The following is a 15,499-nucleotide window of genomic DNA, read 5'->3' as shown; positions in this document are numbered from 1 at the left end:
AGTATTGCAACAGATCAAATATAATGTTTAACGTAATGCATTATGCGGCTTCAATCGATGGCAAGGCAGCTTTGAAAGCTGATTCATCAATGAAGACAATATTACGTGCAATAGTGTTCCTCAAATGTCTATTCATGAGCAATTTAAATGTTGCAAGATTCCTGCTTGTCTTGAACATGACTAGTTGATACATTATATATCATTCACTTTATCTAATTGTGAATCACTCCTCTTATTATCGAAACTTTCAACCCATTCAAAAACATTCTCCCAATTTGATACACGCTCAACTCCAGGAGGTAACCAATTTTTTTCAATTTTGTGTTTACGTATATTTTCATATTCTTCTAATTTATTATTTTTTAATTTTTCAAAATATGTCATTTTTTCTAAAGGTGATTCTATATCAGAAGGATCTCCATGAATAATTGCATTCCAAGGATAATTTCCGAATAATAATACTTTTATTGATCCTTCATGAGGATATTTTGAATTTGCTACGTCAAATGCATTTTCAGAAGAATCATCAATCAAAAATAAAGATGAAGTTGAATGTATTATCTACCAGAAAAGAAAAAAAGGTCAAAAGCTCAGTAATCGTAAAATGAGACTATACATGTTGCAAAACTCACTTCTGCTTTTGATCGTTTATGATGCGATACAACTGCTTTTCTTGCTACATGACCTTCTTTTTCTTCTTTTGTAGGTTCAAGATGTTGAAATGCTCCTGTAAAATGTATTTCATCGAATACTATATTTGTATTTATATTATAAGTCATTGAAATCTCATAAGTAGACTTGACTTACTATCAGGTAAATATTTCGCTATCCAATCTTCTGTTCCTGCTCTTTGATTTTCCGAACGAGCCGTTATGATTATCAAACTATAAATCTCACTCGTCAGCGTGTGCAATCTGTATGAATAACATGATTGATTACGGCTCTTAGACTTACTTATAGCCCAGATCTTTCAGACGATGTAAATTCTCCTTGGCTCCCGGTACAGGAGGTGCTTTCATGTATAATCCAGCTTGATACAGCTTTGCCTTTTGAACGACACATTGTATTAGCTAATTTCTCAAACGAGAAAAAGCGTCGATATGCTTACAACCATTTCGACAGTTTCTTCAGGTGTTCCCCATCCCCTGTTCATCCAATACAAGTAATTCTTGAAATCCGCTAATGTCAATGGTGGTTGAGTATCAAATAATTCATTGTGCACTAATTATCATCACATCTTTGCATCAATATCTGAATTTACAATTAGATATTGGTGGAATCATATGATCACTCACTATGTACGATGGTAGCATTCGTTTGACTATCATCGTAATGAAATAATCAGCACGGTTTATCATCTATTGAATAACATAAAAAGATGTAGAGAGTGAAAGACCTCGACGCCTCATGATGAAATTTCACTAAATCGTACCTCAAGCCTTCCCGGATTCTCGTTATTAATCCGTAATTCTCATTTGAGCCAAAAAAAAAGATGAATTATGGAAAGTCGATCGAACGAGAATACGAGAAATAATAAATAAAGTCATACCAAGGATCTTGAAATGAAATAGCAAATGTTGCTGATGAAGTACTTACCATAAAACATCATCCATATCAACAGCAATTGTACCTTTCCAACCTTTTTTAGTTGGTGTAGCAAGACCACTAGCTAAGATCGTTTCAACATCTTCTTCTATTTCTGGCTGAGTAGATGTGGAAGATGATGCCATTCTGATCTTCTTGATGTAATTAAACTATACGTTCACTGAATTTGGATGGTCTGTTCCGCGAAATGAGATTATGGATGACTAGCACCCGAATTCAGGTATCCAAATTGGCTATAGAGCGATAATCTAATCTTGATACCGTGCTTTAGTTTCCTTTCGTAGGTACGAGGGTGCAGCGGTCGTTGAAAATACGATATAACAGACCGAAGAATGGAGAATTCGAGTAAAAGGAGATTAACGATTTGTAGGAGGATAGCTCTGGTATGTATAATATTGTAATTATGACGATTAAAAATCAACTCGTTAAAATGAGTTTACGGATGGGTTACTTTTAACTCTAATTACGAAATCTTATGATCCTCGGTTCGTTTATTTTGCCCTTGACTTATAACGAATATGCCGTTATCAATCAAATCAATGTTAATGAAAGAAGCGATTAACGCAATCTCGTTGTTGTTGTTATTTGATGGTTATCAATTCGGAAGAGATAAAGAGCCTGTATGTAGATCAACGTGATTGAGAAGAAGACTCAGAAGTAATAGTATAAAATCGTCATATGGGTGAAAATGATAAGGCACTCTTCGGATCCTTTTATGCTTCTTCGTCAAACCGAATAAACCTCGATTGAATACAGATTTGGTTATTGCAAAAGAGGCTAAAAGTGGGATTGGAATCACAGATTCCCATTGTACATCACTGCGATCCACTATTGATCTCCTCCTTGCTCAGGATCTACATGCTTAAATCAGCGATTTAATCGAGAGACATTTGGAGCTGAACAAATGCATGTGACTAGATAAATGTACACCTTTATGATTTCCGCAATTTGACCTTGACATTACTAATTTTACAAAGATGATAAAGTACAACAAGCAGCAGCTTGGGTTGATTTCACTCATACAAGCACCGACGAGATCATAACCGCTCACACCATTCCGCCAAATTCTCCTTGATGGTACCTTGTTTTACTCGTAACTACGATGTGTTGAAGAGGCACCCGAATTTGACGCTTGGTGATGTTGATGGAAATTAGTCCCTATTAAAGGAGGAGGTCCAACACTTTTCAAAGGCGGTAATTCATGTCCATTCGAATGGTGTTGTTGATGCTGATGGTGGTGAGTTGCATATGTGTTATGATGATGTGCGGATGGGGGGTATTCTTGAGCATAAGAAGATCTTTCAGAAGGATATTCGTATTGCTGAGGACGGTGTTCATATTGAGTGGATCCTGAGGATTGTCGTTGCGAAGCAGATGGAGGAGCATTCTCGTATCTACTCAGGGGATACGAGGTTGAATGAGAATGAGGATGAGGATGAGCTTGAGGGATGGGTGGGGGTGCATGTGGAGATTGATGAGACGCTTCAGACCATGAAGGTCTATGTGACATATGTGGCACAGGGGTTGTGGTAGATGCTCTTTCCTGATGTCTATATATATCATTCCTTGCTAATTGAGTGGGACCATTCGACCAGGAAGAGGTAGCTAAAGGATAGGAGGGTGTCGCTTGAGCAGGAACGGAAGCGGAAGATCTATATCGGATCAGATCCGGTCTGTTCTGTTCATACCTCTCATAAGAACCGGAAGAAGGGATAGGAGGTATAGATCTGGGTGATGGTCTGGTCATTCCGTCATAGTCTCTATCATCCACTGTCCCATCCGACGCGGCATCGATGGTATCAGGATTGGAGTGTGCGGTTCCTGGTCGCCTGTCGGTATTAGAAATTGAAGCAGGGCCATCATCGTTGAGTAAAGCTGATATCCTCATTCCACCAGTCCGCGAGACTGGTTTCAGCGGAGACGAATCGGGTATATTATTCAAAGGGAGGGATCCTGTAGCGGTGGGAGGAGCATGCGGCGGACTGGGTGGGAACATTCCTAATCTAGGTTCGTACCGATCTTGACCCATGTAGGAGGGGTACGCATCGTAGATTGTTCGAGTCGGTTGTGCAGAGCGGAAGATTTCGCTACCAGACTACGAGTATCACTCGCCATCAGCTTGGTCCTCAAACTGCTTTAATTGGTGGATGTGCCTCCTGAACTTACTATGGAAGATACAGGTGAGATTCTACCCGTAAGGCTTTTCTTATCATCTTCAGCTTTGATATTTCCCAATGTAGGCGTAGATACAGGCAAAGAGATAGGAAGACCATCTTTATCTACTAATTCGGTCCGGTGACCTTCTAAAAAGTTCCCGACTTGTCTCTCAGATTTGCCTTTCAATTCAGCTGCGATAGCTTTAATGTCCGCTCCATGTACAAGTACTAATTCTTTCACTTTACGTTTTTCCTCCACAGACCAATACGAGTTTGTTGCGGATCTTCTACTCGGCTTATTGCCTTCAACTCCAGGTGTCCCTCCAGTAGTAGTGGACGGATTATTGATAGTAAGAGGTGTACTAGTTGGATCGGCTGGATTGACAGTATCAATCGAAGTGGAAGTCGATTCAGCTTGTACTTTACGACGTTTACCTGCGCGCTTGACTGGGGGTAACAATTCGGATTGCGCAATATTCATTTCCGCATCTTGAGGTTGAGAATCGATTGGCTGCATCATCGGTACGATGCCAGCAGGAGTAGCAGTTGGGGGTAAGGCTGTAGCAAGAGTAGTAACTGATGAGTCAAGAGGGTCAGAAGCACTCGGTGTTGAAGCAAGAGTAGGTTGTCGAGGTGGACCATTCAGGCTTTCGGTTATAGAGCTAACTCGAGGACGTTTCGCCGTTTTAACAGTCATCCTCAACTTGGACTTTGACCCGGTGATCGAAGACGGGGCTTCACTACCCGCTCGAGAAGTCACGTTGGAATCTAGTCTTTCATCATCATCATTGTTAGCTGTGGATGAGATACTAGCAGCTGTGGTCTTTCTCCTTCTTCCCGGACCGCCTGTCGAAGGACCATTCTCATTGGAAGGAGTATTGACGGTTGATCGACCCTTTCGAGCACTTGTACCGGGTATGATTGATTCTTCTCTTTCCCTACCTTTAGCTGGAGTGTTGATTTCGTTGGCAGATATGGTGGGCTTTTGTCGGTCCAAGTCAGCCAGTAGCGCGGCAGACTTCCCTCCTTTCTTGATTGGTATCGATTTTTTCTTTCCACCACCTCTTTTAGAAGCTAACATTCCTTTATAGTCCACCTCTTTCTTCGTACGATAATAGTACAATACGCAGTCTGAAGCTGATTTGTTTGGTATTCCATCCGCGATCCTGCCAAATTGTTTCGGATAGGCCATATACCTTCTAACGAAAATCGCTCGTTCTTCCGCCGTCCAAATCGGTTCAGCATTCCCTTTGAAGTCGTAGAACGCTAGAGGATCTTCCACTAAATCGTTATCATCGTCATATCTTAGTCTACGCTCTTCTGCTGATAACATATCCGGTACAACGGCAGTTGTCTTGTTCGCTCGATATGTTGGATCTTTCGCAGCGGTATCCGCTAGACCAGCTAAGATCGCTTCAAATTCAGCTTCGGTATTGACAGCATCTCCGACTCCTCTTCTTCTGTTCCCTCTTACGGTATATAATTCTTCAGGTAGCGGAGTCGTGGGCGCCACCGGACCGGGTGTAGCGATTGGCAGAGCTCCCGGCACAGCGAACAATTCCGCGGGGGGTTCACCACGTTCTTCCATTAAAGAGTCTAAGAAAGCGCAATGCTCTTGCCATTCCTGATCAAGCTGCAGGTATTCATTCTTCAATCTCTCTGTTTTGGCTTCCTGATCCTTTTTCTCCCTTGATATGACCGCAGCTACCCGTTGCGCAACCTTCCGTTGTCGCCGAGGGAGTGACCATGTGATTCGTTTCGACATGTCATTCCGGTCTTCGTCGTCTCTCGCGATCACTCTAGTAGTGGCTTCAGGCGCGACAGCGATATTCCAAGCTACTATATCGATATGATTGAGGTTGACCTTGTCGCTATGTAGTTGCTGCGACTTGATAGCGGCGATCAAGTTGGCTTGTCTAATCTCTTCAGGTAGATCTTCCCATATTAGAGTGTCATTTTCATCGATATCGCCGGTCTTGGGTCCAGCTTCGGTTTCAGCGTCGGTCGAGGTGGAGTAAGCAGTCGGCATGGGATCTTTTCGCGGTTCTCCATCTGCGAATGGCGATGACAAAGAACCGTTGGTAGGTGGTAGATGGACTGCTCTTCGTTCAGCGATGGTTACACGTCGCGCCGCTGGACTAGCTGGATTGGCAGGTGTATCGCCGGTTGCAAGGGTATTTATGGGAGATTTGACTTGTGTTACTCCGGAATTGGACTCATCTTGTGTTATTGGAGGAGAAGTCATGTTAATGGGGCTAGAATTCAGCGCCTAAGTAGCAGATAATGTGAGCTTGTGAGCATTAGACCCTCATCATTACATACACCAGACTTACATTCTGAACGTTGTCCACAACTGGTACGGCAGGTGCAACAAGAGGAATTGTGGGCGGCAAAGTAGGGGATTCATTGAAGGGGGCCAGGTTGTCTGCAGAGACTTCCTCACCTGGTGCAGCCATTAGTGGACCGTTGGCTTGCCGTGGTTCAGGTCTCGTATCCAATGCTTGAACAGGCTCGCTTCTAGGTAGAGCAGTCTTGTCGTCCTCCGGTAGCTGAGAGGTACCACTTTCCCCTAGGTTCTCCATTAACGAATCTTCCTTCGTGTACGCTGCTATTGTTGGACCATCGTTGATCAACACCGGCGTTATCATCTGTGCTTGTTTCCTTTGATCATCTTCGATTGGATCTACGTCCGTATGGGGAGTAGTCTCGATACGTCCGCGAACTTCGCTTTCTTTGATCAACGGTTTCGTCGTATCAAGATTCTCCGATTCCGGCGATGGATCTTTCGCCTCTTCGCCTTGAGCTGTTATTGGGAGGTTTGCAGGTTCTTCCATCGACACATCCCCATCAAGTCCATTCGTTGCCATTTCAACACCTCCTAACTTCTGCGGGGACTTTGTGGGTGAGCCCTGAGCTTGAGTTCGGGCGGGAGGCGGTGGAGAAGCAGGAGTATCAGGTCGAGAAGGTAAGTCAGGTAATTGAAGATTTCCACTAATCGAAATTGTAGTAGGAGGTGGAACAGGCGGAGTGGGTGGTCGATCATTTTTGAGTGTATTTCTTACAATCTCCTCTTTCATCACTACATCGACTTTCTCTAGTTGAGCTGCTTTAGTTAGAGGGTCAGTAGAAGGTGGGGCTAATTCGCCTTCTTCAGGTTGTAAAGCTTTCTTAGGTGAAGTAGATTTCCTTTGCTGAGCTTTGGTTTGTAAATCTTCTGAATCAACCGCAATCCATTTAGCAGGATTCGATGAACTCCTCTTTCGATTTCTATCAATTCCAACAGCATTACCACTCCACGTATCATCCAAATTACGTTTCTTTTCCCAAATAGGTGATCGGGGGGGTGGAGGTGAATCACCTCTTGGTCTTCTATCTCTATCCCATCTATCCCTTCCTCTAGGTGAAGATACTCTTCTACTTCTATCATCATATGACCAAGAAGGTATTCTGGTAGATTGTACCGGTGAAATGACTTCACCTTCTTCTAAATCCTGTTCGGCTATTTCAGGTTTCCCACTTGCTTTAGGTGGTGGGATTTGAGGAATAGGTGCAGATATCGGTGTGATATCTATATCTCTTGGTCTTTTTGATTCAACTGGACTAGAAGAACCTCTTTGGGATCTTGAAATTCTTCCTCCTGGAGCGGAAGTAGGTGAAGTTGGACGTGAATTGGCATATGTCATTGAAGTTGGACCTGGACCAGAAGCACTTGCACTAACCGACCTATCAAAAGTTCTAGTGTTATTTTCTCGAGGAGTAAAAGGTTCTCTATTTGAAGGGTAGCGTGTTGAACCTCCGGAAGGCAATCTAGAGGAATAAGATGGTGGAGTCTGAGCTTTGAGTACCCTTGATCCGCGAGAAGGTGGTGATCGATTGATTGGAGGCGGTGAACGTGGTGGTACAGGTGGATATCTTGAAGAAGACTGTGATGGTGGTGGTGGTGGGGGTCCACGTTCATCCCTAAATCTATCTCTTTCCCAATCATCTCTTCTATCACGATCTCTGTCTGACCATCTTCTATCATCTCTTGCAGACCAACTAGGTTCTCTATCTCTATCTCTTGGAGGTATACCGAAATTAGATCCTCTTCTTGAAGGTAAATCATTAGATGGACCATTGTTTCCTCCTCTCCATGAACCAGGACTATCTAAACTTAATCTATCTCGAACATCAAATCTATCCCAATCTCTTTCTCTGTCTCTATCTCTATCTCTATCCCTATCTCTATCGCGATCATATAATCTCCTTGGTGGTGAAGGTGTATGAGATCTTGGTCTTAATGCAGAACCAGAAGGTCCAGAAGAAGAATTTGGCCGAAATCCATTTGAATTTCTTGGTGGTCCACGATTTTGCCAAGGTGGAATAGGATAACGTGATGGCTTTTTACGATTACGTCGTTGTCGTTGTCGTTGTCGTTGTCGTTGATAATATTTATTACGAGTCATCAAGATTATATTGATGATTTGAACGTTAAAGAAAAAAGAAAAAACAAAAGAAAGAATTTAAAATTAACAATTGGTCATTTTGTTAGAAATAGCGTGAAATAAAAATACACAATTGAAATTGAATTTGAAACTCACTTCTCCTGATGATCTATAATTTCCATTATTATTATTAATATTCATCCTTTCTTCCCTTTCTCTTTCAGTATATCCTCCTTCTTCATAACGCGATGAACGTGATGGTAGTGGAGGTAAATTAGAATTAACAGGTGTAGGTGGTAATTTATTATTATTAACGGAAGAATTACTTGAATACGTTGAGGGACGTGAAGATGGTCCAGCTTCAGGATACATTGTCATTTGATATGATATATTAAGCTTCCTTTATTTCTTGATGATCGTGCGTCGTTACTTCCTTTCATATGGCTTTCAAAATTGAGAAATATGATATTCTAATGTAAATCTAATTTTCTGGTTGTGTTCATTTATCCTACTTGAATTGGATGTTTGAGCTTTTACAACATTCTTTCAACATTTATTCTCATGACTGCAATGGATATAATATTAAAGGAGAAAGTAAATAATTTCGTAGCTAATCACAATAAGGATGGAGTGAAAGTATGTATAAATCTTATCAAATGAATGCAACAGATTCATACTCAAGCAATCTTATTCCTTAACTCTTCTTTCTCCAATGCCATAACTTATGTTAAACCATTCCATATTAATTGCGAATGAAAGTCTAATTACGGTAAATTATAACAAACATAACAAAGGTTTGTAATTCTCACTTTTTCCCCCCTTACGAAAACCCTGAATTAGTACATTTTTCCTAATTACCCATATTCAACAAATAACACTAACTTAATCAAGTATTTGCCACTCAGCGGGAATAATCGGGAATTAAACCGCCCTCCCCTCTGTTAAATGCTATCATGAAAGCATATTAACATTATCGTCGTGTAATCATTTGCATATCATATGAAGTTCATCATCTAAAGTACCGAGGAGATGAAACATATATGTTCCTACGACTGAAAAAAAAAGAAAAGAAAAACAAAAAAAGAAAAAACACAAAAAAGGTTTCAACAGAATACTAGCGAAAGCTTGAATCTGTCAATTCGATATTATCAAAATCGTAGATATAGATTATTTACAGAAATGAAAAAAGAATTAAAGTGTAAAGAAAGCTTCCTCTAAACTGAAAACAGAAACATCCCCCCGCTCCTACAAAGATAGAGAAAAAGTGACAACAATAGCGAAAGAAATGAGCTAGAGTCTAAGAGAGGGGAGTTGGGTTTGTTGGCCTTTGTATATTCGTATATACGTATATAAGGAGGGTATAATAAAGTATATCACTGTCGTTACTTGAAGGAATGTCTTCGAATCTTGAGATGGTTTTGGAGTGGTATATTTCAATTAATTGTGGGAAGGTATGCGCGGAAGAAAAAACATATGCGCGCTAGGAACTATGTACAGGAGAGCTGAGGTAGAAATCGCCAGCGAGAGAAGATTTAGCGCAAACTTGGTATGAGGAGAGGTCTAATAGACATTGGCGTTGCACTGGGGGTAAGGGGAAAAAGACCAGTTAGGCTCGACTCCAAGTGAATTATCCAGGTTGGTCATGTCAGATAGACACCGCGTGCGGCTTCGTCGTCCATCCTCATGTCTGAATTTAGGGTCGAATCTATGAAAGGCAGTGTCAGTGATGATAATCACCACCTGACAGCACTGATGGGTTTGCCCCACCTCTTGGACGCGGCAGCCGAGATAGAACCAGATAGACCGTATCCTTCCTTAGCTTTGCCAGTGACAATGCCATTCTTCTTCTGGGAACCATTTCTTGATTGACTTCGAGTATCGTAACGAGGTGGTTGAACGATATGAACTCCAGGTTCTACAAATCCCGCATCTTGGTAGCCGATAGTCTTAGGCAGTCCATAATTGTGTTGACAATCTTGACACTTTCTGCAACCTTCTTTGGTCGAAGTCACGTTGACAGGGTAAAGGAAGTCATTAGCCGATTCCCAGTCCAACGAATGGTCAGATCTTGAAGAAACATGGCTCCAGTCACTGTATGACCTCTGTCTGGAAGGAGTGTCTAACAGATCAGCAGGGACATGGAAGGGTTGAGTCATGGGCTGCGCGTGACCTCTTTTGTGACCAAGACTAAGACTGTCGTACGAGCTGAGGGAAGTATCGCTAGAACGGGATCCAGATCTTTTGAGTTCAGACAAAGTGGGTAACCATTTCTTAGCTCCGTCATAATCCAAAAATTCTTCTTCTTCCTCCTCATCCTCCTGCTCTTCAGAATACTCGTCAGCTACCAATGCGTTGACATCCCGTTCAGCTCGCTCCATTTCTACGTCGATTTCTGAATCCCTCAGATCTTGTTGAGAAATTCCGTAGGTTCGTGCAAAAGTTCCCCAATCTCTTGAGATAGCTTGATCAGCAGCGGCTGGAAGTTCATCGGCAGAAGCCCTTCTCTCGTATTGAGTCAAAGCTGGCGAACCGTCTTGAGGATCTTCGAGCTCCACGTTTCGCGCATCTGTAACCATTTCGTCGATGATGGGTGTAACGACAAGGTCGATTTCATCGGGAAGAATCTTGCTGATGAGAGAGGCGTACAGCTTGTTGACGTGATCTACCCAGGATGAGACCGGAACATGCAGAGAGAAATTGAGATCCGCCAAGGCGATGCGTTCCATTCGGTCGATTTGTTTGACAGGGATAGTGGTTACCTCGCACCAGGATTTGGTCAAGAAAGAGTTGTCGTCCAGCCATTTTCCGGCTAAGATCAAGCCTAAGGTGGCTACTCTTCTTTCAACCGATTCGGATTCATATGATCGGTGCTCTTGAAGGAATGCTCGAAGCTGGGCACCTTTGTCTCCATCGCCCTCATGAAGTCCAAGACCATGCAGATACCAAACAGCGGAGACAAGCGCGGTAGGTGAGATAGTCATGCGTTGGATCATATCGAGAACGAAGCTAACGAGCGATGACGATGGTTTGATGGCATGGATCCAGGCAACATTGTATGGATCTTTAAGTTCGAGTTCAGGTCTTCGTCGGCTAACGCTGACTTTTCGTGTTGCTTGCTTGAATGTGTCGGTCATTCCCATTCTACCCCAGGACTCAGAGTAATCGGGGAGAACTCTGCCTTGACGAAGCCAAGATTCTCGCTCAACGCCGGCTGTACCCCAGATCACGTCAGAGGCTCCTCCAACCCCAGGTCGGAATGACCCTGGAGCTACCAGAAGATTGATGACCTGATCGGCGTACCACATGGCGAATGCGGCATTGATTGTGTCGACAGAGACTTCGGGAGCAGCAGGAGCAACGTATATCTGTTCCACATGACTTGCAGGGTACCGATAAGTATCGTGAGGAGTGATTGGTTGCTCAGGCAGGTGAACGAGTCTTGGATGAAGGTAAGGCGCACGGAAGTCGGCAGCAAATGTATTTGACCAGTTCTCACCATGGGGTGGTGACCATACGTATGGTTGCTGCTGAGAGAATCCCTGGTTCTGGTGATAGTGAGCGTAGGATTCGGGTTCGACAGCAAGGAGGTTGCTTTTGTTCTGAGGGTAAACGGTCTGAGACGGTTCACCACCAAAAGATCTAACGTGTCGGTTGTAACCCGATTGCGAGGGTGACTGCATGTCGTACTGGCTTCTCAAAGGAGCCATCTCCTCGTCAGACCAATCGTCAACAGGTCTAGCGATGGTGCTAGCTTCAGGAGGGACAGGAGGATAAGCACGACCGTTGAGTGACATCCGAGGATATCGTTTGTTCATGAAAAAGTCGCCCTGTTCATCGTATTCCGAGCATTGAAATTGTCGCAAGTGTATCAGATCGATAATGAAAGGGGGGTCGGCGAAAGGAGTAACGTCGGCAAAGTTTGACGTTGAGAAATCAATCGGAAGAAGAGGGGAATCAAGGGAGGACAAAGTCAGCAAATCTGGATGTGAATATGCTTTCGCATCTACCGCTTGTTGTAGACTTACATCGCTCTCCTCTTCCTCGTCCACTCTTTGAGCATAGCCGTGGGACTGGTTGTAAGCCAGATTATGCATCTGAGGTTCAACCGACTTCTGATACCCTCCTCCGTTTAGCAGTTTGAGGAGCTCGACATCCGCATGGTCCTTATCCGACTCGAACGATCGTCGACTGTATTCATCTCGCCCGTTGGTGGGCATATCATAGATGTAAGGCATGATGTCAATCAAGGGTGATGACCCCGAGTGACCCAGGGGCCGAGGTACGGATTCTCCTTTAATTGGAGAATGTACCTTTTTTGTTGGTGATGGGTTTTGAAGGTGAGAAGATGGGTGGCAATTGTAGTGTGACTCGTCGACTGAGTGCAGTTGGCTTATGAACGGAAGGGTGGAAAGACCGGTGCACGAACTTCCTTCTAAAGACGTGGGCAATTGAAGGTTATATTATAGGGTCGACGAAAAGGGGGTTCTTGATGTTTGGGGTGACGAAGCGAGGTCTAAGAACCAATGAAGGTCTGCAGTTGACTGCTCTTGACTTTTGCTTGATCTGAAATGTCGGGGAAAAAGGGATTTCTGTGAGTTCTATGAATAAATCTAATCAACAAATAGCTCGAGAAAATGTGCGAGAATTTGTTGAACGGAGAACGGAGTCGACTGAACGAGTAAGGATCGCTAATGGTCGGTATGTGAATTGGGATGTATAGTGATTGAAGAAAGGAAGAAGGGTGGCAACGACAAAGGAATATATGTAGAGGATTAATCAGCCGAAGTTGACACGATGCAACGTTGAACTAAGGTTGGAAAAGAATGATGACTCGGCTACTCGGTCGAGATGGATAAGTTGAATGAATCGAGTAGACACTTACGAAGCTTTTGCTTGCTTTACAAACACTTCTATTCCTAGACAGAGCTGTGTCCTTTTCTGAATCACTTGACTTGAACTGAAGGGCAGAGCAAGGGGAGGAAAGGTGATTCTAATTTCTTTTTTTCCTTTAACTGGTGCAACGGCACGTTTTCTAGTCGTGTCGAGGCTTTTTAGTCAAGAGTTGAAAAGAGATTGAAGTGAAGTGGATGTTGCGGAAGAGGTAGAATGATCTGCAATGAAGGAGACACCCTATGTACCGCTTTTAAGGTTGATTTGATTTGTGAGGAAGAGAAGGAAAGAGGGAATGCATGATAATTCAACACATTAGTAATGTCCTCCTACAGGTAGGATTGCGCGTGGTTGTTGCTGCTGCTCAGTGGTTTGTTGCTGTATGGTGTGTGTAATTCGTCATTTCTCACCGTACAAAAGAGTTAGAGATCGAAAAATGCAAAATCTGTTCGGAGTTTGAAAATGCTTTATGTGTGGCACTCGTTTAACGCGTCTTCTTCATGACGCTTCGTCGATCTGGTGGCATTCTAACCCTGGCCTATACCGTCCAGCTACATGACGTATGGTTATACCTGTCTGTAAAATGCAAACGACAAGCTTTACTATGTCGACTGTCACTGTACAGACTCGGAAGCAGAAAAAATTGGTCGTCCTATTGGGCTTGAATACAACGACGTCAGATAGTCCTCGGATTCATCTTGCCCCAGCAATGCATATGAACAGCTGTGATCCCTAGGACACTGGACTTACGTTCTTTGCTGTCGCATGCTGTGATGCGTTTCCCATTTGGCATACCGCAGTCTGTTCAGAGTGACATGCCTCTGACTTCAGATCGGTGTTCTCTATCTTCTCCATGCATTCGACCCACGACGACATTGCGATTAAAGCGAGATGGTACTTGAACAGACGATCTACAGGGGAGTGAATTGGTCGTTGGGATTATTATTGTTTCTTGCTCCTCCGTACGGGAAGTGAATCAGCCCAGACCTGACTATGAATCTCGACCGTTCCGGTAAATCGTAAACTGTGGACCTAAACACCAATACCGAGTGCCACCGTTGATATGACAGCACTGTTTGTATCGAATACGCTGCATGTTTTATGGGAAGTGAGGCTACTTGCATAAAATGGCCAGGACTCGCTCTGCATCTGATGTGGAGCAATGAACGATCTCCCACCGTAGATGGATGGAATTTAGCATCGACAGGCGACTGGAGAAAGCTCAAGAAACGGTCGAACAATCAGATGGTCTGAGGACTCAACCATATATTTGAGCAAAATTTTGGTTTCGGAAAACGAAAGAAAAACTGGTTTTGACAACGGTTTTGTTGGTAGTGTGGCCGAGTGGTTAAGGCGCTGTGTTCAGGTGCAGTTCGTACTAGAACCGCAGTCTTCGGGCGCGGGTTCGAATCCCGTCGCTGCCAGACGTTTATTCTTTTTGGTTTGAACCGATCACCTTCCTGACAACTCTGTTCAGGTATACATCATTACTTGGAACAGCTATCGAGGATAGCTGGTTGTGCTCTATGACAGGTGGCTTTCTCTTTGACGATGCGCCAGGTCGCCTGTTGCCGTATCGACCGTACGAAGTCGTATTTTTGGTGTGAAATATATCGTTTACTGAATACTTGGACTTGTTAGAACCGATATTTATTAATCACGCATTGGAACCGCCATTGGGGGATGCAAAGATTCTCAAGAAATCACTCACAGGAATGTACAGTCTCCAATGCAGATGCTCGGATTGCCTGTTGACGATTGGCCCTTATGTACGCAAGATAATTAAATGCGGATTAGTTTGAAGTGGATAATCAATTCAGGGTATTTTGGCAGAATGCAGTCGGAAAATCAGGTACCAAGAAGTATTCCTGAGATGCTGCCATTTTACGCTTAAGGGTTGAAACATGAAACGTACTAGTAGGATTTAAACATGAGTTTTTTGTCTACTTTTTACCCTTTTCCGCTGATATCATATTAGTACAATAGCTCTTCCCTTTTCAGTGGTGAAACTCCGTCTTTTTCTGCTCTGAGATCCAAAAAGTACAATAGAATAAATACATTGCTTAAGTAAATTTTCGAAATTGTTGTCCGTTGTAAGATCACAAGAGAAGAGGAGAAATCGAAAGGTCAAGAGATAAGACGGAATTTTTAAATGAAAAGAATATATACAACGATAGATTGGAGAAGTGAAAATCATCCAATGTCGGAATAACATCATAGACTTCTCATGGTCAAATCTACTTGAGTCCTTATGACCAAGAGAGTGAGTCATCAACAACAACAAGTGCGTAGTTGCCTACTGGCTCTAATAAGAACGAAGATCATCCGACATCTCAGATATTAGATTGTAATTTAGTCGAGACCAGGTAATCACCATAATCTGAAACTCAAAGAAAGGTACAAAGGAAGGATTGGATTATTTTA

General features: G+C 43.1%; 3 protein-coding genes and 1 non-coding gene across 4 annotated transcripts; 1 reads left to right on the top strand and 3 right to left on the bottom strand.

Moving 5' to 3' along the window:
- Nucleotides 1-192: 192 nt before the first annotated feature.
- Nucleotides 193-1,730, bottom strand: I206_104363 (uncharacterized protein; the record flags this gene model as incomplete). The annotated part of the gene is made up of 7 exons (XM_019155798.1): nucleotides 193-561; nucleotides 633-751; nucleotides 808-884; nucleotides 955-1,046; nucleotides 1,109-1,221; nucleotides 1,296-1,321; nucleotides 1,597-1,730. The coding sequence occupies 7 exons, from the start codon at nucleotides 1,728-1,730 to the stop codon at nucleotides 193-195; spliced, it is 930 nt and encodes a 309-aa protein (XP_019010756.1).
- Nucleotides 1,731-2,692: 962 nt separating this feature from the next.
- I206_104362 (uncharacterized protein) lies at nucleotides 2,693-8,557 on the bottom strand (the record flags this gene model as incomplete). The annotated part of the gene is made up of 4 exons (XM_019155799.1): nucleotides 2,693-3,700; nucleotides 3,772-6,030; nucleotides 6,095-8,140; nucleotides 8,342-8,557. The coding sequence occupies 4 exons, from the start codon at nucleotides 8,555-8,557 to the stop codon at nucleotides 2,693-2,695; spliced, it is 5,529 nt and encodes a 1,842-aa protein (XP_019010757.1).
- A 1,361-nt stretch (nucleotides 8,558-9,918) lies between these two features.
- Nucleotides 9,919-12,420, bottom strand: I206_104361 (uncharacterized protein; the record flags this gene model as incomplete). The annotated part of the gene is made up of 1 exon (XM_019155800.1): nucleotides 9,919-12,420. One exon carries the CDS (start codon nucleotides 12,418-12,420, stop codon nucleotides 9,919-9,921), a length of 2,502 nt encoding a protein of 833 aa, XP_019010758.1.
- Nucleotides 12,421-14,405: 1,985 nt separating this feature from the next.
- Nucleotides 14,406-14,499, top strand: I206_104360. Its single transcript has one exon. It is a non-coding gene; the product is annotated as a tRNA-OTHER (tRNA).
- The last annotated feature ends 1,000 nt before the right edge of the window (nucleotides 14,500-15,499 follow it).

This window comes from Kwoniella pini, chromosome 5, assembly GCF_000512605.2.
Source record: "Kwoniella pini CBS 10737 chromosome 5, complete sequence".
In the NCBI taxonomy this organism is placed as follows: Eukaryota; Fungi; Basidiomycota; class Tremellomycetes; order Tremellales; family Cryptococcaceae; genus Kwoniella; species Kwoniella pini.
Note: the sequence above shows the minus strand (reverse complement) of the source record. Positions and strands in the feature narration are given on the sequence as shown.